The sequence below is a fragment of the Crinia signifera genome, chromosome 3 (genome assembly GCF_055691185.1).
Source record: "Crinia signifera chromosome 3, ASM5569118v1, whole genome shotgun sequence".
In the NCBI taxonomy this organism is placed as follows: Eukaryota; Metazoa; Chordata; class Amphibia; order Anura; family Myobatrachidae; genus Crinia; species Crinia signifera.
The window spans coordinates 98,366,176-98,388,893 of NC_139219.1; the positions used below are offsets into that span (position 1 = coordinate 98,366,176).

At 42.2% G+C, this 22,718-nt stretch overlaps 1 protein-coding gene across 3 annotated transcripts in view; it reads right to left on the minus strand.

Moving 5' to 3' along the window:
- The window catches only part of SIPA1L2 (signal induced proliferation associated 1 like 2), a 348,073-nt gene that overhangs the window by 192,572 nt on the left and 132,783 nt on the right, over nt 1-22,718 (minus strand). For all 3 annotated transcript variants that reach the window (XM_083176266.1, XM_083176268.1, XM_083176267.1), the window contains exon 5: nt 11,248-11,436. In XM_083176266.1, the coding sequence (XP_083032392.1) occupies nt 11,248-11,436 (189 nt within the window). The remainder of the gene's footprint in view (nt 1-11,247; nt 11,437-22,718) is intronic.

Here is a 22,718-nt window from a genome sequence, read left to right on the forward strand (position 1 = left end):
CATGAGTGTCAGGGGCTAAAGTGTTCTACTTGCAAGGCATATGTTGATGGGTTTGCGGATCATTTGTGTTACATACAGCCCATCAAAGCGGAAGAACCCACCACCAAATACATCTTTTTTGATTTCGAATGCATGCAGGAGACAGGTATACATATACCAAACTACTGTTACGCTCTCACATTAATGGGTGAGAAATCCTGGGAGTTTAAGGGCAAAGGTTGTATCGATGATTTTGTAAAGACGTTCATGAAACCAAAATTTGCGCATTACACATTCATAGCCCATAACGCTGGGCGGTATGATGCGTATTTTGTATTGAACAAGATCATCAAAGAACGGTATACAGTATCCCTCATCTCTAATGGCGGAAACATAATGTGTATCACAATAAAAGATCTGAAGATTAGGTTTATAGACTCTCTCAATTTTCTCCCCATGAAATTGAGCAGATTTCCAAAGGCCATGGGATTTGATGGCGTTAAAGGTCATTTCCCGCATTTTTTTAACACAGCCGATAACCAAAATTACATAGGGGGCATGCCCTCAATAGAATATTTTGGCCTACAACACATGATGCCTGAGGAGGCCGCTGATGTTACAGAGTGGTACGAAAAAAACAAACACAAGGTGTTTAATTTTCAAAAAGAATTAATACGATATTGTAAAGAGGATGTCAGAATATTGCAAAAAGGGTGCGCAGCTTTCAGATCAGCCGTTATAGACATGACAGAACAGGAGTTTGTAATAGCTGCTGAGAAAAAAGATGTAGCCGTTAAACGTCACGTTGATCCATTCCAACTGACGACTTTAGCGTCGGTTTGTATGGCTATGTATCGTTGTAAATATTTACAGGCAAACACATTGGCTCTTGTACCGGGTGATAACTATCACAAGACCCAGAAGCGTTACTCAACACCAGCCATACAGTGGTTAATGTACATAGAACACAAAGAAGGTGTGAGTATAAGACACGCTTTACAAGGTGGTGAGAAGAAAGTCGGTAGATACAGTCTGGATGGTTACGCAGTGATTAACGGCGTGCCAACAGCTTTTGAATTCCAGGGGTGTTTTTATCACGGTTGTGACAACTGTTACAAAGCCGATGATGAAAACAATCTGACTAAAACAACCTACGGTCAACTGCGGCACAAGACACAGTTAAGGAAACAATTCCTTAAACGGTGTGGATTTCAGATAAGGGAGATGTGGGGGTGTGAGTGGAAGAAAATGAGGGAGACTGATGAGGAGCTTCAGGTTTTTCTGAAAGGTTTGGAAATCCCTGAACCCTTGGATCCTCGTGATGGTCTTTATGGCGGACGCACTAACGCCATAAAACTTTATCACAAGACAGAGTGCGATGAAAAAATACACTATTTTGACTTTACTAGCCTATACCCATTTGTCAACAAGACCAAAACATATCCTATACGTCACCCACGCATCATTTATAAGGACTTTGATGATGTCACAAAGTATTTCGGTTTTGTTAAATTAAAAATTAATCCTCCGCGAGGCCTTTTCTTTCCAGTTTTACCGGTTAAAATGAATGGTAAGTTAATGTTTCCGCTGTGCCGCACATGCGCCGAATCTGGACAGTGTGAGCCGTGTGTTCATGACTCAGAAAACCGCGCCCTAACCGGTACATGGTGCACAGTGGAGATAAATCTTGCTATAGAAAAGGGGTACAAAGTGTGTAAAATCTATGAGGTGTGGCATTTTGATGAGAGATCTGATGATCTGTTTTCAGGTTACATTAAAACACACCTCAGAGATAAACAGGAGGCTTCTGGTTACCCTGATTGGTGTACAGACTCTGTGAAACAACAAGAGTACATAGACGCGTATCAAAAAAATGAGGGCATAGCTTTAAGACACGAACACATAAATGTCAACCCCGCCAAAAGACAAATTTCTAAATTGTTTTTAAACTCATTATGGGGTAAATTTGGTCAACGTAGCAACATGCCCAATACTTGTCTAGTGACAGATCCTGATAAGCTTTTTGAATATGCCTTTCAACCACACTATGAGGTGTCTGCTTTAGACTTCATAGACTCAGAAACTGTTATGGTCAACTGGAAATACGCCAAAGACCATTATACCAGGTCTTCAACAACAAATATATTTATAGCAGCATTTACCACAGCGCACGCCCGCGTCGAGTTGTACAACCTATTGGATAGATTACAAGATAGATGTCTGTATCACGATACAGATTCTGTAATTTTTGTCAGCAGGCCCGGTGAGTGGAATCCGCCATTAGGCGATTATCTAGGGGAGTTGACCAGCGAACTACCATCTGGTACGCATATAACAGAGTTTGTTTCAGCCGGCCCCAAGTCATACGGCTATAGACTAAGCAACGGCAAGACGAGCCTCAAGGTCAAAGGTATAACGTTGAATGTTTGTAATGAGCAGCACGTTAACTTTGACAGTCTGAAAGAACTGGTCTTAGATTATCCTTTAAACCCCAAAGGCGAGGATCAGAAAAAAATTGTGACCAGGCAGCCCGGTATAGTACGTGTGAAAAAGTACTGGCAGATTGAAACCCGTATGCTGCAGAAAACGCAAAAGTGCGTTTACACTAAACGTAACCTCACGGATAATTTTACAACCCTACCATTTGGTTATTAAGATGGATATCCGTTTTCAACACCCCTTCTCCTGTATTTTAGCCGGACCCTCCAATTCGGGGAAAAGTTATTTTGTGAAAACGCTAATACAACACGCATCCACACATATGACGCATGTACCTGATAATATTGTTTGGTTTTACACCTGTTGGCAACCGATATATGACCAAATTCTGAGTGCTCACCCTGGTATGCGTTTTATAGAGGGGTTGCCCGAGTCATTTAGCGACGACCAGCTTTTTCCCCCTGATAAGATTAATTTAACGGTGATAGATGACTTGATGGATGCAGCGAGTAATAATTCTGAGGTTGAGAAAGCGTTCACAAAGTATGTGCACCATCGTAATCTCAGTGTCATGTACCTTGTGCAAAACATATTTTGTCAAGGTAGAAAGAGCAGGACTATACATTTAAACACAAAATATATGGTCCTGTTTAAAAACCCCAGGGATAAAATGCAGGTTAGCATTCTGGCTAGACAAATGTACCCATCAAAATATCGTTTTTTTCTTGAAGCCTATGAGTCCGCTACGGAGCCACCATACGGTTATTTACTGGTTGATTTAAGAAACAATGCCCTTGATGATTATCGTTTACGAAGCGGTTTATTTCCCCCCGACACACCGGTAGCTTATGTTGTTAAGAAGCGGGGTTCTAAATAGCTATAACCGCGCATCCTATAGTCATTCATTACCACTTCTAACAGCTGTGAACATGTCGACCAGGATAAGGCGTAATTGGGCCCTTTTAAAAACCCTCATTAAAGCCAAACCGGCCCAAAGAAACGCTATATTATCCAACGCTTCAAACGATTTGGTGACAGCCATATGTGAGATTGCTCTCAATACGCTTAAAGGTAAAATACCCCTGTCACAGCGTCAGTTGAACTACCTTAAAAAGAAGAGGAACCTTATAAAATCGCTTTGTAATAAGAAATGCGCCATTGGGAAAAAGAAGAGGTTGGTGAAACAGTCGGGTGGGTTTATCGGATCGTTGCTAGGATTTGCTATTCCATTAATTACCGGACTACTGTCTAATCGGTGATGGAATACGCTGAGAAAATGTATCTGGTCCCCCAGCAACAGATAGACCGTTTAAACAACAAACCAACCGGCGATGATATAGGCAAAACAGCCACGCAAAGCCTAGATGCAGAGATCATAAGTATACTACATAATAATGCTTTATCAGAGTATGAAAAGGCAAAACGATACACAGCTGTGTTACAGAGGTACCTGGTGTTGAGTAAACAAACTGATAGAGAAATGTCAACTTTAACGCTTTTATCACCCGGTGCAAATGCTGTTGAGGATACTGCTAACCCTACACAAGACGATGCTACCGACGCTGTTTACCACGATGTCTTGAACAGTGTTAATGCGCGGTATAAAAAGAACTGTGAAATACTAATGAGTAAAATGGTTCGCTCTAAAGACATTGCGAATTGGGACCGCAAGGGTGTGTTTATGTATAAAGGCGTCACAGTGCCAGGATCCAATGTGTTAGACTTGATAAGGGGTATCACGCAAAATCACAGCGTGACGAGTCATAAAATGCCTAACGGCTGGATTGAATTTATGCGTGCTATGGCTGAGTTGAATATCCCGTCCACTGTAGTTGGTAATGCATCAAACAGATTACAGTTAGATCGCTTAAAAGCTGAAATCTACGATGATGAAATTGGCAATGTAAATATAGCCTCCCCAATACACAACATTAAAAAAAGTCGTATAAATGTTTTAAATTCCCCCGGGTTAACAACGCCACACGGATACTTACTACCGAGGAAAAGATCCGTAAATCTGTTTCAGGATTCGCAGTGGTTGAATCTTTAACATATAACTAATTTATAATGTTTTTATACAATGTATTTTTGTGTGTTTAATTTGTACGATGACGTTTAATTTGTATTGTATCATGTATTTAGTGTATTGTTTTAACTGTAAAGTTTATCGTGTTATTCGTGATTATTTTGCTGTAAATACATTTTGTCTGTACCAATAAAATATGGTTATGATTTATAAAATGCTGTTTTGTTCTTTGATTCTAACCAGTTTGTCTGCAAAAATATGCAATCACACGATATAAAGTTCAATAAGCAAGATTTTTTAATAGAAAGTAACCATAAGCAATGTACATACAGCATTTCAATCACAACATTAGTTACAAGTTACACAAACAATTTTGTATTACACATTATTTTTATCAAACACATGTTGGTTACTGGTGACACAGGACTGTATACAGTTACCCGTATATCGACTCAAACAATGACTTCTAGGGAGACGTCTTACAAAGTTTGATACATAGCGATCATTACGTTTTGTATCAAAACTAAAACGGACCAACACATCTGTATATTTGTAATTTTTACACATGAAAAATATAAAGTATATACAATATTGCCCACAAACGGTACTGTTAAAACCTTGCAACTGCTTATTTTGGTGGTAAATTCTTTTTGAATTTGAGTTTAAAAAATTTATTATGGCCTTTGGGAATAGGGGGTTGTCAGGTTCTAAACCGTAAGAGTCCAAAAAGTAACACTCGCGCTGGTTGTTAAAATAAACGGCCAACCAATGCTCCCCCGGTTGGGCGCTGGTGTGTGTGTTGATTACAAACGCGCAGGGGTATTGCGATAGTTTACCGCTCGGAAGCATATCACACGGGTAGGTCCCTTTAAAAAACAGGCGCGTCACCGGATTAGCGTACAGTATACAATTTATCTGTAATGTGTTCATATCGCTGATGGGGTGATGAATATTGGTAAATATACGATAAATATAAAAATTATTTATTTCATTTATAGATAATCATACAGCACATCGCGCCGCTGGTTGATCTCGATGATATTATCAAATAATGCGTATATTATTATGTTGACTGTCCGGTCTAGTGCTCCTGCAAACCGGAATTCAGCTCGTAGATTACCGGTTCTGATTAGAGACAGATGCTCCGCGCATTCCTGTTCAGGCGACAGATCAAAAGCAAATAGTGTGTAGCCGTTGAGGTACTCTTCACGGTCAATTAGTATACCCGAATCTGATTTCTGCTTATTTGTGATCTGAATGAGCGACATATACTCGCGAACCGCATTACCGTGTTCAAAGTCTGGTTGAAATGGTTTGGCCGGATGCGGTGTTCCATCCAGGTATAGGGATGCGAAGTTTACATTTTTATGTTCAAACCGTAGAGGGTTTTTGTCATAGGCTCCTGAAAACGCTTCATTATCTACAAAAGCGGCTATAACGGTTTTTGGCACCTGTCCTAAAAACAGATTTTCTAAATTAAATACGCGACTCCCCGTCGGTATGCTATAGATCTTCATGCCCACTCTATCGATCGCATATTTGGCGTTGGTGGTCAGTAAGGCCTGGGCGTGTCCAATCCGGACTGCGGGTGAGACCTGAACCCTTTTCACAAACAGGGACGCTGCAACAATCTGAATTTTAAAGGGCTCCGCTTCAGCAGACATTAAGCAGAAAGCATCTTTGTTTCTGATGAGTTTTATCTTCAAGTCCACGGCGTTCAATATTAGTTTATGTTGATGAAAAAGGTCACAGTGTAGCGGCCCCAATAATTCAACCGTTCGACTTTGTGCCGTTGTTCTTGCCCTTTTTATAAACCCTGTGTTTACGCCATCCAGGGTTCTTGTGTTGTGTTCTCCAGCCACATCTTTGTAGAATAATCCAGTTGTGTGTTTTGTGGATAACGCATCTGAGCTATAATTCAGTATGGTCTCTATGTAGGCCCTATAAGCGTAAAGATTATTGGACTGCGATATGAGCCTATCGCCCAAAGTGACATCAACCTGGCTAAATAAAGTTGCTATGGGGTAATTAATAAGAGCGACCTTGGCGTCTTGAGGTATAGCAGTGTTATCAGGCCGTACGATCTTGCAGGTCACGTACAGCAACGTGTTGTTCAGATCGTAGTAGTGTTCCCCGCTGGCCGCTATGTAGAATTCAAGCGGCGCGGTCTCGGATAATGCCGCCAAAGGTTGAACTTCGACGTAGAGGCTTTTCTCTACGCTGGTCTGCGTCGGTGGTACGTCAAAAAGGTCAAGTTCAGATTTTGCGCATTCCATGGATTCATTGTGTATGAAAGACATGCTTAAAAAATATCACCGACCCTTCGCTTCGGTTTCCTTTTTTTAATTAAGCCGCGTCTGCTCCGTTTTTTGTTTAAAAGGGGTCTGCACCATGTCGGAAGTCGTATTGCCCGCTTCCGTTTATTTTTAGCCGCCCCTTTCCTGGCATAGATTAAACCTGATCCATCTTGCTTCGCTTGATTTGCGTCGTGTATTTTGCTCACAACCGCCGCTGTGGCTTGTCCGATGACGTCTTTCGCGATGTTGCGTGCTGCATTCTTCACGTGGGGCTTTGCTATCGCCAGCCCTCTTCGGAAAAGCGGTACCGCTTTTCTGAACAGGCTTCGAAAAATTCCACCTAAACCGCACCCGTACATATACGCGCTGCCGTGAAAACCGGGTAATCCATTACCGGCCTGTGTTTTATAATATTGCGCGTAGAGCCCCGGGTCACCATAATTTTTAACGGCCACCATTGTCTTTAATAAAATTCGGATTTGCGGCGTCTGAAATGTAGTTTCACGTTCGCTTTCCCAAACTTGAATGACATGTTTTCGTTCTGATCATTCTTTATCTCTATGGCTATAGTGTCAAAATGCGTCTTGCACAACGGAACATAATCGGGCTTCTCATACCGTATAGTGACCATCTCGTTGTTACGGCCCTTTATTTCAACGGTGCGCAACAACGGGACATAACTATCACCGACCCTCTGATGTTCGATAATATCTGTGTACACGAAGAGCGTATATTGCCCTCCGCTGATGTCGGCGCACGGTTTTAAAAACTTAGTTTTCGGGTATAACCCCAGTATTCTCGACAATTTAGGACCGGCTGTGATGTTGTACATCGCCTTGTTGTCGATGATTATCTCTCGTTCAAGCGGATCGTACAATAGTTTTAAACCATCCAGTTTATGTCGGTCAATTTCAGCGTTGAAAGAAAACAGTAACGCCCCGATGGTTTCATAAAACCCCGGTTTAACGCAAACCCTCGTTGCTGTACCGCTCGTCCCATCCCACTTTGTTATTTTCAACACACAATCACGCACATCGATTGTATTCCAGGTGTGTGGGTATTGTATTTCTGTAAGAGCTACTTCCCAATCTCCACTTAAGTCTATCGGCCTTGCTAACTTTGTGGTATAGTCAGAAATCTTATTTTGTGGAAATGTATCGGCTGAGGCGTTACTCGGCAATGTTATGTAGAAGGGTTTGTCATCCATCTTCCTCTTTGTTTATATATCTTTTATCTCCGATGCAGCGACCCAACTGTTAAATTTTGTGGGGTATCCACGCCACTTGACTAATACGTGTTTCCTCCCTCTAACCGTCTTATTTTTTAAAATCTTCTCCACTTTGTAAATCCTATTATAGTTTTTCGGTATACTTTGAAGTTCTTCGGGGTAAAAACTACCCGTTATAGCCTCCCCGTAGAGATCCTCCAACGTGTAAAGCGGCTTAAGTCCTTTAGTGTTCACGCCGCGTATTACAAATATTTCCTCAGAAAAACTCTGTTCGTAACCTTTCTGAAATATATCCTTATATTTTGAGATACGAACGTTGTCCCCGACCGCTAAACAAGCCTTTGTTTTCTTACTTCTAAAGTAATCGCCATATATCGTCTTGAAGACATCCAGCGCATTAGAGCCATCCACCTCATTCGGAGCTCGCTTAATCGTTCTATGGTATGTGTTATTATAACTGGTAATGAACGCTTGTAAAACGTCTATATATCGGTATGTATTATTCGCCGTGAAATATCGCCACATTCGTGTTTTTAAAGTCCTATTGAAGCGCTCTATAACGGCGGCTTTCACATCATTATTGGTTGTGAAATGTTGTATACCGTATTTTTCTAACAACTTTTTTAGGACTTTGTTTAGAAACTCTTTACCATTATCGGTTTGTAGTTTCCTCGGTACGTCCCCCTGTTGGAATAATTTTTCAAAAGCCTTAGCGACAGTCGTCGCGCTCTTAGCAGTCAGACTTTCAGCCCAGGCCCTCTTACTGAATATATCGATGACGGTTAGTATATATTTTACGCCGTCGTTGTGCTTTGCCAGATCTATGAGCGATACCAAATCACATTGCCACTGTTGATTTATGTCCGATACACATATCATATTCCTTTTATAGTTTTTTCTAGCCGGTTTGTGCAATGTGTACGCGTCTTGCTCTTGTAACCATTTTCTCACATCGGATCTTTTAAATTTATTTTTCAAAGCTTTATAATATTTATCAAAACCGCAAAAACTCCCCGGCTTTAATACGTTATAATAACAGGCTTTCAGCCGGCTGTTTTGATGATCGGCGTTGCGAGACATCCTACACAAATCAAATTTGATATAAAACAAGATCTACATTTCTACGAATTATATATCTGTTGTATACCATATTTTTCTAACAACTTTTTTAGCATTATGTTTAGAAATTCTTCCAGCTGGTTAAGATATCATTAAGCGACCTTTATAAATTAATTTATACATCTGTGGTTTTATTTGATATAGACAATATCAGTGTATGAAGTTACAGTATCAAACCAATTATATTTTAATACGGGGGTTAATATTATTTATACCACTTTGATATCAAACGTGATACGATCGTATCAAGTTTGATATCAACCTGTATAAAAGGGGCGTGGACCTGTCAAAACCAATTAGTTTGAAGAAAAAGTGTGCCTTATCTACTACGGTGTAAAGTTTTTGCACTGTCCCTGTTTTACTCAAATTTGTTGAACCCTGACATTAATGTGGAATGGGCATTACGTTGTGCAGCATTATGTGTGATGGGCATAATGTTGGGTGGCATTATGTGGAATGGGTATTACTGTGTGTGGCATATGTGATGGCCATTATTGTGCATGGCATTATTTGTAATGGGCATTACAGTATGTGGCATTATGTGTAATAATAGGTGATGATGGACATGGCCAGTAGGCGTGATGGACACGCCCCTTTCCATGGTGCACCCCCTAAGAAAATGGGCTGCGCACACCTATGATGGTAAGCATCGCCTTTATTGAAAATCTGATAATATACTGTACGTGCAATCATTGGGTGAATATTGCCTGCATATATGTCCATTGGGTTTATTGGAATAGTAAGGCCCAAATAAACTAGTGAATAATTTGCCTATATAAATGGAAAATTATCAGACCAGCCCATTCTGGCACATGCATGAAGAGCTAATGTTTCAGGTTTTTGATTTATTTATTACAAATCCAGAGATTTGTTCAAATTCATTAAATAGCCTGAGTACTCCTGAGAGAGCTTCGTGAGGATTTTGAAAATATAAGAGAAGGTCACCAGCAAAAGCCATTATTTTTAAAGTATATGGACCTATAATTGAGGGGCAGATTTATTAAGCTCAGTGGAAGTGATAAAGTGTTTGTTTTGTATCACCGGCCAATCAGCTCCTACCTGTGAAGTTACAGGCTTGGTTTGAAAAATGACAGGTAGAAGCTGATTGGCCGGTGATAAAAAAAAGACACTTTATCACTTGAATGAGCTTAATAAATCTACCCCTGAGTATTTGTATTGAGTTTAAATAGAACAAAAATAAAGAAAATCATTCAAAATATAATTCACTTTAGATTTATGATTGCACATCATGTAAAATGTGCTTTCAATAAAAACATATAGACATGCTAATGTAATTTGTGAAACTGGATAGTTCATGGTTGCAAAGTATATAACATTGACACCTACAGTTATATTCCAGGTGTCTGGTGGCTGTTGCTGTACAGTATTTCAGGTTATGATTCCATCTCTGCTCAGCAGTGTGCTTGGTTCCAGCTCTTTATTCCTACACAGTCCTGAGTTCCTCATTTCTGGGTTTAGTCCTGAGCATTGAGTTCTTGACTCCAGTTTTAACTTTCTCCAGTTCTGAGTCTCCATTGGCCATACACTCCAGAGTTCCTAGAGTTAGGTTATGTGGTTGAGCTCTCTGTGATCAGTACTGGGTTGTAACTTCCAGTTCCATAGGCCAGTCCATTTCCTGGTGTAGGTGACAATCTTGTACCAATGCTAGCCCTGGTCTGACCGCGATGAGCAGAAATCTCATAAAAGCATCCAGTTTCAACTACAATCCAGCTTCAACTAGACACAAGTGTCCCCACACAGACATTCACTGGAGCTTCTAGAGCAAGTGCCAGCTAACTTATGATGCTATTTTGTTTTCAAGAGAATTTACATAATTATGACAGAGGGACCCCAAATGCATGCTACTCTGTTATAGTGTGACCAGCCAGGATTGTGAAGGCTTTTGTAAAATACATACATTGATTCTACATGAGATATATTTAGTTTACACTTGGCCAATATGAAGCTCTAATAGCTTTCCATGAAATAATATATTTTTACCGAATTAAGTTCTAAGTTTTTTTCATTCATCTACAAATATTTCCGTTTTTCAGAACATATTTATAAGACTTTGAATATTAAGGTTTACAAGTCTATCAGAAAACAGAGAATATTAGAATTTTGTAATATTCATGCAAAAAATGAAGTCTTCTACATACCCCTTGTTCATCTAACTTCAGCAACTGCTCTTGGACTTTGGGTGAACTTATAGCTTGCCGAAGACACTGAACGTTAAGGTCTGGTATCACGTATTCAAGGATTTCTTTGTTAGGAAGGCCACGTGCTGAACCGTGTCTTGCTGTTGATGGTACAGCATCTTCTAAAACTGCCCCTCTTAAGGTTGTAAGCTGCAAAAATTTAACACATTGTAACTATAATACAGTGCACTGTCAAAAAAACCATACATGACTTGTTAAACTCAATGTAACACACAATAGACCTATGTTGACATAGACACCAAAAAAGGGAACAACTGATGACGACCTTGTTCCATGTCAACCTAATGCATATCAACCTTTAGAATGTGTCGACCTTTTGACTGTTGACCAATAATGGTTGACTTTTGATTTTTGACTTAGACACTGTCACCGTAACAACCCATAACCGCAAGCAAGCTCCTGCAAACTTATGATTGACAAAGCAAAGGTGAAACGTATGTCCTGAACATGAGGGCCTCCACCTTCATTACCCACCAACATCGACTTTCTGAGGGACCACTCTCTCCATTCCCTGGATACAGTTTCACCCTCTTTATTCTGCTACAACTTGCACAACATCCGACCACAAGTATGCATGTCCCTCCAATGCTATATTAACAGGACACACTTCCAGCTGGAACTGCCAGCAGCTGCTCATGCTGTCTTTGTGTGTGAGCGTTCTGTTTTGATCCGCTCATCCATTGTTCACTGTAGATCATCTACACACAGTGGGAAGCAGGTTTTGACTACTATATATCCTGGGATGCTGCATGCAAACTTATCTTATACTCTACTCAGGTCACTCTCATTGGTTAGTCCCTTAGAATAACCCTGCACTGAATCCATCAGGGGGGGTTTCAGTACCGACAGATGTCTGACCAACGGTCATTATACCAACACCCATTGATCGACAGTCAAAATACTGACAGTCAATATACCGACATTCATTATACTGACATGTTCAACTGACAGACATGGTCAAAATACTGAAATTTAACATGCAATAGCTTCACATGTCGACATGTGTTTCTATGGTTTTATAAGTGTCTATGTCGATGTAGCTGCGCATGCCATGTTTCGGGCACACTATTATTCCCCCTTAGGGTCCACTAGGATGTAAAGTATAATTTATTTATTTTTTTGCGGCAAAATTTGCTTGAAAACTCATGTCCACATGTTGACCTGTTGGCATGTTAAATGTCGGTATTTTGACCATGTCGGTCAGTGGCATGTTGGTATATGTACCATGTCTGTATTTTGATTGTCGGTCAATGGGTGTCAAACATCCGTTGACAAATTGACTGCATCCCTAGCAGGGGAATAGAAGGATGATGAATCTAATAGAAGATGAGCAATTTCCTTTTTTAACCCATTGGTGTTTTCTGTGTGAACATGCTCACTCATTTATTTATAGCCTATGGCATATAACAGAGCAGAAGCTGTTCTTTGGCTATGGACATCAGAAGGATATATTTCCTTTCTACTCTCATTTCTACCTATGGTGCACTTGTGCCAGGTGTTGGAGAAATTAATTTGTGTATTCGATTTTCTTTGTCTGCTTTGACCATACAGATGTATTATGTGTTGTATTATATGAGATCAATACTATGCAGATAGCACATAAACTTTTTAGACACATATGCATTAGTTCAGTGATCGATAATTTAATGCTTTGCATTTTTCTGCCCTTGTATATTATACCTTTGTGAATATGATATCTGCATGCTATATAGCTAGCTGTCATTTAGAGAGTGAGTCACAGATAAGGTCCCCTATATACTGTATTCTGTGTTGGTATTACTGTAATTTGGTGGTCACTGCACTTTGACGGTTATATGCATCTTTTCTCAATATTTTCACCATGTGGTTTCCCTCATTTTCCCTTCCTCTTATTTTCCTCCTCCTTTTGATTTTTCACAATGAGGATGATATTTCTGAGATCTTCTTCTATTTTCACAATTATTCAATAAGAATGATATTTTATACATAGGTAACCCCCCCCCCCACACACACACACCCCACACCCCCCCCCCCACCACACACACACACACACACACACACACACACACACACACACACACACACACACACACCCCACACACCCCCCCCCCACCACACACACACACCAAAATAGTATTTCTATAATTTGTTTTGAATTGAATATTTATTATTTGTATTATTCACTGTTTACCCGTGTGATGACAGTAGTAGTAGTAATAATAATAATAATAATAATAATAATAATAATAATAATAATAATAATAAAAAATCTAACATACTATATTTTAAGCTCCCTTTTTTGTAGCAAGAGAGATAAATATAACCAAAATATTACTTATGTATTAGTCATATATAAAGTGTCATTGAAATTCACCAGTGTGGCCACCTCATACATTTTCTTATTATGCTTTATTCTCCCTGCAACTGCTGAATATGAAAGGTAAGCAGGCAAGGGTAATGCATCACTGCAAGGTCATCAGAAGGAGGAAGTCTAGCAGTACTCAGCCTCCTCGGTTATTCCAGCTGCAGCAGTTACAGACTACATCCCAGATGAAAAATATGATTTTTAATATTAGTATTTTATTTTAATTCTCTTTTCAAGTGTATTTTTTTAAAAACAGAAAATAAAGCAAACATATCAAAGAGTACTAATTCATTGAAGCAGTTTGCAATCCTAGTCATAATAAGCATACAGCATAGTGTGACTTGGAATAGGTATCAGCATAGGATGTGGTGACAGCACAGTGTACAGTAGGATGAAGTAGCATCATGATGGTATCAGTACTATGGGAGTTATTTTGGTTCACTCTTTCTGACAAGTTCCTTCTTAGATGGACAAAACCATGTGCACTGCAGGTGGGGCAGATGTAACTTGTGCAGAGAGATTTAGATTTGGGTGGGGTTTTACTTCAAAGTGAGATCTATATTGCAGTGTAAAATAATGCAGCCAGTATTTTCCCTGCACAGAAACAAAATAACTCACCCAAATCTAATTCTCTGCACATGTTATATCTGCCCCCCTGCAGTGCACTTGGTTTTGTCCATCTAAGAAGGATTTTGTTAGAAAGAGTGAACCAGAATAACCCCCTCTGTGAGGTGGGAGTATAGGTTCTAGCACAGTTTTGTGTAAGCACAGTATAATGTGTATAATGTGTGAAGTCAGTCTTTAATAAAAAACACATACATTTTTACATTGAAATAACAGAGTACAAATAGAAAATGTTCATCTGTTTTTAATTGGATTAAGAAGTGCCTTTCTGATGACCTCAACTTGATCAGATCTAATTGTATTGTACGTATCATTAATTTTTATTGGGGAGGTTAATTCATTCTGACACTGTAGAATACGATGAACCCTGCTGGTTACAGTTTTAGACTGACCAACATGCAAAACAATTATCAGTGGGCTATCAACAGTGTGTGCTAACAGCGTGTTTCCCACAGAGATCAATAATCTCAAAGATTAGATCCGGAGGGGATTACAATGAAAATTTCCAACACGCAATCACAGCCCCCAGCATACAGATCTGTGCTGGCCCTTCCCTGCTCATCACAGGACTACCCTATATGAATACTGACTCATATACACATGTTTTAACATTTGCATTATGCATACAAACAACATGCATTCTACCAACATGCTAAGGTAACTCACACATAAACTCTATCAATAAGCATTTAATCACACACATACATTCCTCATGTGCATGATTTATACATATGCTGCGGCAATACTGACACACCTGCTTCTATCCTAACTCCTTCCTCACTACTCCAGAGATATGCCCAGCTCTCCTTATTACCAACATAATACTTTATACCACATCGAGACCCCCCAGGATGCGGAAAACATTGCCGATCTGCTGTAAGTCCTGTGCATGCTGTTAAGGAGGCACAAAGGTGTCAAATATACTGTACATACAGTATATATAATAGAACTTGGATTGAATGCATCGGCCCAACAGCACTTGAAAACCAGGATATACTGCCAATGAAGAGCAGAGAGCGCCAAGGGAGTGGTAGGAGAGAGGAAGATGGCATGTGAGTAGTTGAAGCAAAGGGTAGCAGAGAAAATGGTGAAGGAAGTGTCACACTTCAATTCTACATTATGACAGTTAATAAGTAACTGTCTATAATAAACAGTATAGAATAAGGGAGTATTGAGCACTGCAGGGATCATAGAAATGCTCGATTTAGGGATGTGATTTGTAAGTGATATTGCTGGTACTGCATGGTGAACAGGAACCAGGGGGATTGATGTGATGAAATAGGAGAGAGTACATCAGCTGCGCTGGTCCTAACCAATATGGTGCCCTGGTCCTAACCAATATGGTGTGTTTCACTATGTAAGGACTGCACAGCCACTTTGAGTTTCTTTAGGTACACTGGGCCAGATGTATCGAGCTTCAAAAGTGATAAAATGGAGAATGATAAACAGCCAGCCAATCAGCTCCTACCTGCCATGTTACAGGCTGGGTTTGAAAAATGTCAGGTAGGATCTGATAGGCTGGCTGTGTATATCTGTCCACTTGTTCACTTTTTGAAGCTTGATACATCTGGCCCTCAGACACTACTTGATGCATCTGTAGTCACAAGCATAGATTACAACATCGAAACTTGCACCAACCCAACTCTAGGTACAAATTTCCCATTGGATTATGGCCTCCAACCTGAGTGATTAAGCTTGTGACACTCTACTAATCCACCGATAAGACTCTGTGGGGTAAATTTACTAAGATCGAATGGGTAAAAATCATAAATTCGTACCCATTCGATCTGTTATACAGCCAGGGATGGAGCATCAAATAATTTATGAAGCTGAGCGGCCATATGTTGAACGGCCAGGTCAGCCGTATTTGTCTGTTTACGAATGCATACGACATCGATAGAACATGGACATATGTGGCCCTAGTGTTCTATGTCATCAACAAATTTACTAATATTCGAAGTGGTACATTCGAAAACAAATTCACCAGTAAATACAAATGATCAATAGAACTACTTTTTGCAGCGAGTTTTGCAGCCTGCATGGATCTGTCTGATGACATCGGCCAATCTTCGGGGGAGAAGTGTAAACAAACACTTGCAACTCCTCCAGTTCGGTGGTACGGGAGATGCGTTTTCTTTTTTTAACATCCTGGATGCCTACATGGACCGAACATGATCTACGCCGGAGGCTCAGGGGCACCAGGGACAGCCCCGGATTATTTTTCTTAATGTCTTCCACCCCACACCTCTATTTTTTTTTTTGTGAGTCCGGTCCGGCTCGTCAACCCAGCACCCGTCAACTATGTTGTTATGTTACTCAATAGTGCAGAGAGTTTTTTGGTGAGACTTTTTCCTTCAAAATGCATTTTAATGCAAATAGGATACACAAGCAGCTCATGGAGATTAAAACGTTACGCAGTATGCCTATATGCTGCTGTGTGAGACTGAGGCTGTATATGAAAATGTTCTAACGTAGCAATTTATATGCAGATACAGCCACAGATGCCCTAAGAATATGGACAGGCTGCATATCATTTCAATCTGCAGAGTCTCCTTGTCAGTCTTATTTCCATATTAGCAATGTGAAGAAAATTAATGTTTGGCAAAAACAAATATGAACCCAGTTACACAGAACCTGTTGGCTCAGTCCTACTACGTGACGTATTGAGGAACGATTTACGAGGACACAACACATCTGTAAAACATTTTGTCATTAGACATCATATAAAATATATTATGACCTAAATGATTACAACAACTTAGGCCCTTATTCTGGTTGGTGCTGTAATATCCGCGTGCGTTCGTGCCGCCGATGTTTTGTGTCTGCGCATGTGCAGAGGCGTCTCTGCGCATGTGCGAGCGGGACGCACGGCCACATTCCGCATGAAATGTGTACACTACGAACAGGGGGTGGAGAGGGGTGTGAAGGGCTGTTTGGGCTCATTACCATATGTTTACACCCCGCGTTTCATGGGCGTTCCCATGAAAACGCTGGGCGTACGTATGGTAATGCGGCCGTGACGCACATGTAGGGGGCGGACATATGACATTGCCGGATGTCAGCTGCCGCCCAGATCCCTGCTTTTGCACGGAGAAATGCCCGTGTGGTCTGAGGTTGCGGGAGCTGCCTGGCCACTCGGTCCTGTATTCGATGGTCTGCGAGATGGAGGAGGTGTATTCATGATAAATACACGTGCGGTCCGTTCGGACAGCTTCTTACCGCGTACGGACGGAGTTGGCGATCCGTATGGAAGGCGGGGTTTAGGACGCACGGTGCTGGCCGCATATTCGGATCCGGCCGCACCGATCAGAATAAGGGCCTAAGTGATGCCCTTAGCATGCATATTTATGTGAGTATTAAATTAATGCAAGATCTTAACATTTGTTAATATTATGCAAAATCCATTTTTTATCATATCATATATTGCACAACAGTTCTCCAGGCAAGCAAAGTTAAGTTATAATCCAGTTACTGCCCTTGATGTTAAAAGCACTTGCAATCCAATATATGTTAGTAGTTTAATACATTGTAATCCAACATTCACATACAAAAAGCAGAGTATAGTCTTAAAGGCAAAAAACATTACACAGCCAGTTGAGTGGTCCCCTGTGCTCAATGCAAATCCCTTACCTCTATGCTGCTGGTGCATCCTTTAATGCAGCTAAATAGAGGGAATGTTGTTTGTGAGCAATTATAAACCCTTCGGGAACCACCACATGAACATCAGCTGGTGGTCATAAAGTGCGTCTGAACATGTTTCCATGCCTTTGTCAAGATATCAGTGGCTTTTTGTAATTAATTTGGAGCATGTTGCTCAAGTGGTTGTTATATTTATTAATATATGTGTATTAAATATATTGGTAATGAGACAGCACTTCTTGTTTTTCTGTTTTATACTTCTTTATGTGTTTCTGGCAATACCTCTTTGAGCAGTTGCAGTTTATCACACATACTGTAGGGCCAGATGTATCAAGCATCAAAAAGTGATAAAGACGATAGTGATAAACAGCAAACCAATCAGTTCCTAACTGCCCTGTTACAGCCTGTGTTTGAAAAAAATACGGGTGGGAGCTGATTGGCTGGTTGTTTATCACTCTACACTTTATCACTTTTTGAAGATTGAAACCTGTCTCTCATTAACCCCTTGGGTGGTACACTGCAGCGGGCTGTCCTGGAAAATTTCAGGGCATACCACTAATATAGAATAGGTGTGCGCCAGTGGTGTCCAGGTGTGCACCACTGGCACAGCACCTCTAAAGCCCCCCATCCCCAACCCATCCAGCCCCCCCCCCCCTTTGCTCCGGCGATGGCTCGGTTATGCTCGGCGCAACTCGGGAGAGCTCAGGCACCCGAGTCTTCCTGAGCCGCCACGAACATCCCCCAGCCTTCCGGCGACGTCTCTGCTGTGTTAGGCGCCGTGGGAGCGCTTCTGGAAGGACAGAGCGGCATGTACGCTTAGCCGCCTGTCCTTCCGGCTCTGACGTCCGGTTGCCTAGCAACCAGGGACGCCGGAGGACGCAGCGTCGGAGCGTGACGCCCGTCCTCCCTCCTCACGTCTCTCAGCGCCTGAGACGCGGCAGCGCCGTTGCTTAGCAACGGCAGACGCTGCTAGGCAGAGAGGAAAAGCCGCGAAATTCAACAGGCCGCAGGTGTCGGAAAGGACTCGTTATGACAGGCGGGACTCAGGCCTCCATTCTCATTGGCTGCTAGCCTTCTTATCTAGGAAGCCAGCCCTGCAGTCCTCGCCGGTGATAGCTCCTGTTTGGACCTATCTGTCTGCTGCTCTCCGGTCCGTTTCCCTGCTGTTCCCAGCGGCTCCTTCGTGGTCTCCTCTTCCATTGGTTCCTCCTGTGTCGTGAGTTGCCCCTTTGGGGTAGTTTCATTCACACCTTCTTTATTGTCATTACTTTACTCATTACCTGTGTTCTCTGTCTGCCGCATTGGCAGGTCATTTATGTTGGGAAGGTCCATTGCTTCCCACTCATTCTCTCCCCTTGTCTCCCAGTTTTTCTGGGGTTTTCCAGTCCCTCCTGCTCTTTGTATACTTTGGTATTGTGTCTTATATTTTGTATGGTTCCCTGGGCGACGGTTTTCGCGGGTTGTGGCGACCAGGTCGCGGGCGCTTAGTTGCGTTAGCCAGGGCCCGGCAAGTCGCCGTTTGTTAATTTCAGTTAGGCCCCTCAGTCAGCTTTCCTCTTGACCGTACCCTAGGGGGGTCCCCGGCTCCTTGTCCTCTCATAACACCTGGCTGCACCGGAGCTTGGGTGGGCTTAACCTACCCATTCAAACGTGGCGGCTACAGGCGAAGCCTAGTAACACCTGCAGGAGTCGGTCACCCAGCCTGGGGGGTACAACAGAGGTAGTATAGGGTTTGGCCGTGGCTGTCCTAAACAGCAGTCCCGGCGGTGGGGTCACACCCGAAACCTAACATTATCACCGGCCATACAAAAAAAAAAAAAAAAAAAAAAAGATTTTTTTTTTTTCTCCCCTGTCTCCCTTCCCCTTTCTTATTCTCCCGTTTTCTGGACAGATAGCATTTTGGGTGTGTATATCTTTGTTGTCTCTGGTGTGGATCTGTTATTAAGATGAATCCCACTCCTGAGGGTCAGGCTCAGGCATTTGCCAGTCAATTACAAGGTTTAACGCAGATGGTTCAAAATTTATCTCTTAGGATGAAAACCCAGGAGGAGGGTGTACGAGGAAATCCGCCGGTTCTGGTAGAACCCAAAATTAATCTTCCAGACCGGTTTTCGGGCAACCGGAAGGATTTCTTTAATTTTAGAGAAAGTTGTAAGCTTTATTTCAAGCTGCGACCCCGGTCATCCGGCTCTGAATTACAGCAAGTTGGTTTAATTATGTCTTTGCTTCAGGGGGATCCCCAGACTTGGGCTTTTGGGTTAAAATCCGATAATCCCGCCTTAGCGTCGGTGGATGCTTTCTTTAAATCATTAGGACTTCTATATGATGACCCTGATAGAGAGGCGTCTGCCGAGAGTCATCTGCGCTCTCTCAGGCAGGGCCGGAACCCTGCAGAAGCATATTGCACAGAATTCCGACGGTGGTCGAATGACTGTGGCTGGAATGACCCGGCATTACGTAGCCAATTCAGGCTAGGGCTTTCTGAAGCCATTAAAGATAGCCTTATCCAGTATCCCGTCCCGGGATCCCTTGATAAACTCATGGAGTTATCGATTAAAATTGATCGGCGTCTTAGGGAACGCAGGTCTGAGAGAGGACCTAGTTTGAGGCCTACTTCCCTCGGCTTTGTACCCTCAGAGGACGAAGAAGAACCAATGCAAATTGGTGCTTACCGCATCACCTCAGATGAGAGAGCTCGCCGGATGAATGCCGGTTTATGCATTTATTGCGGGAGCAAAGGGCATTTCCTCCGCGCTTGTCCCAACAAGTCGGGAAACGCCAAAACCAAGTGAATGCAGAGGGGATTCACTTTGGTTCTCTTCTTATTTCCCCTCACAATGCATTATTAGTCCCTACTGAGATTCAGGGTATAGAGGTGAAGATGTCAGTTACTGCATTTATTGATAGCGGGGCAGCTGGGAATTTTCTAGATATTCAGCTGGCTGAAAGACTGGCCATCCCCCTGCTCCCTCTGAAAAAACCTGTAATAATGCGAGGCCTGGACGGCAGCCCGTTGGTCAACGGAGTGGTCCGCCATCAGACCCCGCCAGTTTCCCTACGTGTGGGCATTTTTCATACAGAAAAGATTTCTTTCTTTCTTATCTCATGCGCCACTGTGCCGATCGTTCTGGGTCACCCCTGGCTCCGGGTTCATAACCCACAGATTGACTGGCAGGCAGGGGAAATAACTCGTTGGAGTAGTCATTGCTCCAGTCATTGCCTAGGGCAGCCTATACTCGGGGCAATGGTTTCCGTGGAGGGGATTCCAGCGGCCTACGCTGACTTCCAGGATGTCTTTTCTAAAGGCGAAGCTGAGGTCTTACCCCCTCATCGCACATACGATTGCGCCATTGAGCTAATTCCTAAGGCACAATTTCCCAAAGCCAGACTTTATTCCTTGTCTGGACCTGAGACGCAGTCCATGAATACCTATATTCAAGAAAATTTGGCTAAAGGCTTTATTCGGCCCTCAAAGTCTCCCTTAAGTGCAGGGTTCTTTTTTGTTTCCAAAAAGGATGGCTCCTTAAGACCCTGTATAGATTACAGGGCACTCGACAAGATAACGGTAAAAAACACGTATCCATTACCATTAATATCTGTGTTGTTTGACCAGCTTCGCACCGCTAAGATCTTTTCTAAGATCGACCTGCGTGGTGCCTACAACCTTGTCCGCATAAAAGCGGGAGACGAATGGAAGACTGCCTTTAGTACCCAAACAGGGCACTACGAATATCTCGTAATGCCATTCGGCTTGTCCAACGCACCAGCGGTCTTCCAAGATTTCATCAATGACATCCTTAGAGATTTCTTGGGAGTCTTCGCTGTGGTCTATTTAGACGACATTTTGATCTACTCCAGCTCGTTGGAAGAACATCGTCATCAGGTCAGGTTAATTCTTCAAAGGCTTAGAGAACATCGTCTCTTTGCTAAGCCTGAGAAGTGCGAATTCGAAGTTACTAAGGTATCCTTTTTAGGATACGTGATTTCCTCGGAAGGCTTTTATATGGAACCCAAAAAACTGCAAGCAGTTTTAGATTGGGTCAAGCCCACGACCCTTAAAGCTGTCCAAAGATTTTTAGGGTTTGCAAATTACTATAGGCGGTTTATCCGCTCTTTTTCTGATGTGGTAGCTCCCATCGTGGCGCTCACAAAAAAGGAAGCAGATCCATCCCAGTGGCCTCCCCAGGCAGAAGAGGCATTCCGGGCCTTAAAACAAGCTTTTGTGTCCGCTCCCATTTTAAGACATCCCGATCCCCAACTACCGTTTGTCGTTGAAGTCGACGCTTCTGAGGTAGGGGCAGGGGCAGTCCTGTCTCAACAGGATCCTGAGTCCTTATTTTTTTTCCTTGCGCCTACATGTCTCGAAAATTCTCTACTGCAGAGATGAACTATGACGTCGGGAACCGGGAATTGTTGGCCATAAAATGGGCATTCGAAGAATGGAGGCATTGGTTGGAAGGGGCCAACCATCAGATTCTGGTTATCACAGACCACAAAAATTTACAATACCTGGAATCAGCAAAGCGTCTGAATGCCCGACAAGCCCGGTGGGCATTATTCTTTACACGTTTTAACTTTATTATCTCTTACCGTCCCGGGTCTAAAAATGTAAGAGCAGACGCATTGTCTCGGAGTTTCTTACCCAAACAAGGGTTGCGGGAATCTCCTCGGCCCATTCTTCCGGCATCAATTATCCATTTTGGCATTACTCAGACCCTCAAGGATCTACTTCTGCAGATCCAGGGTCAGGCACCTAGACAGATGCCTCTCGGCCATTTATTTGTGCCGCAGTCCTTAAGAAAAC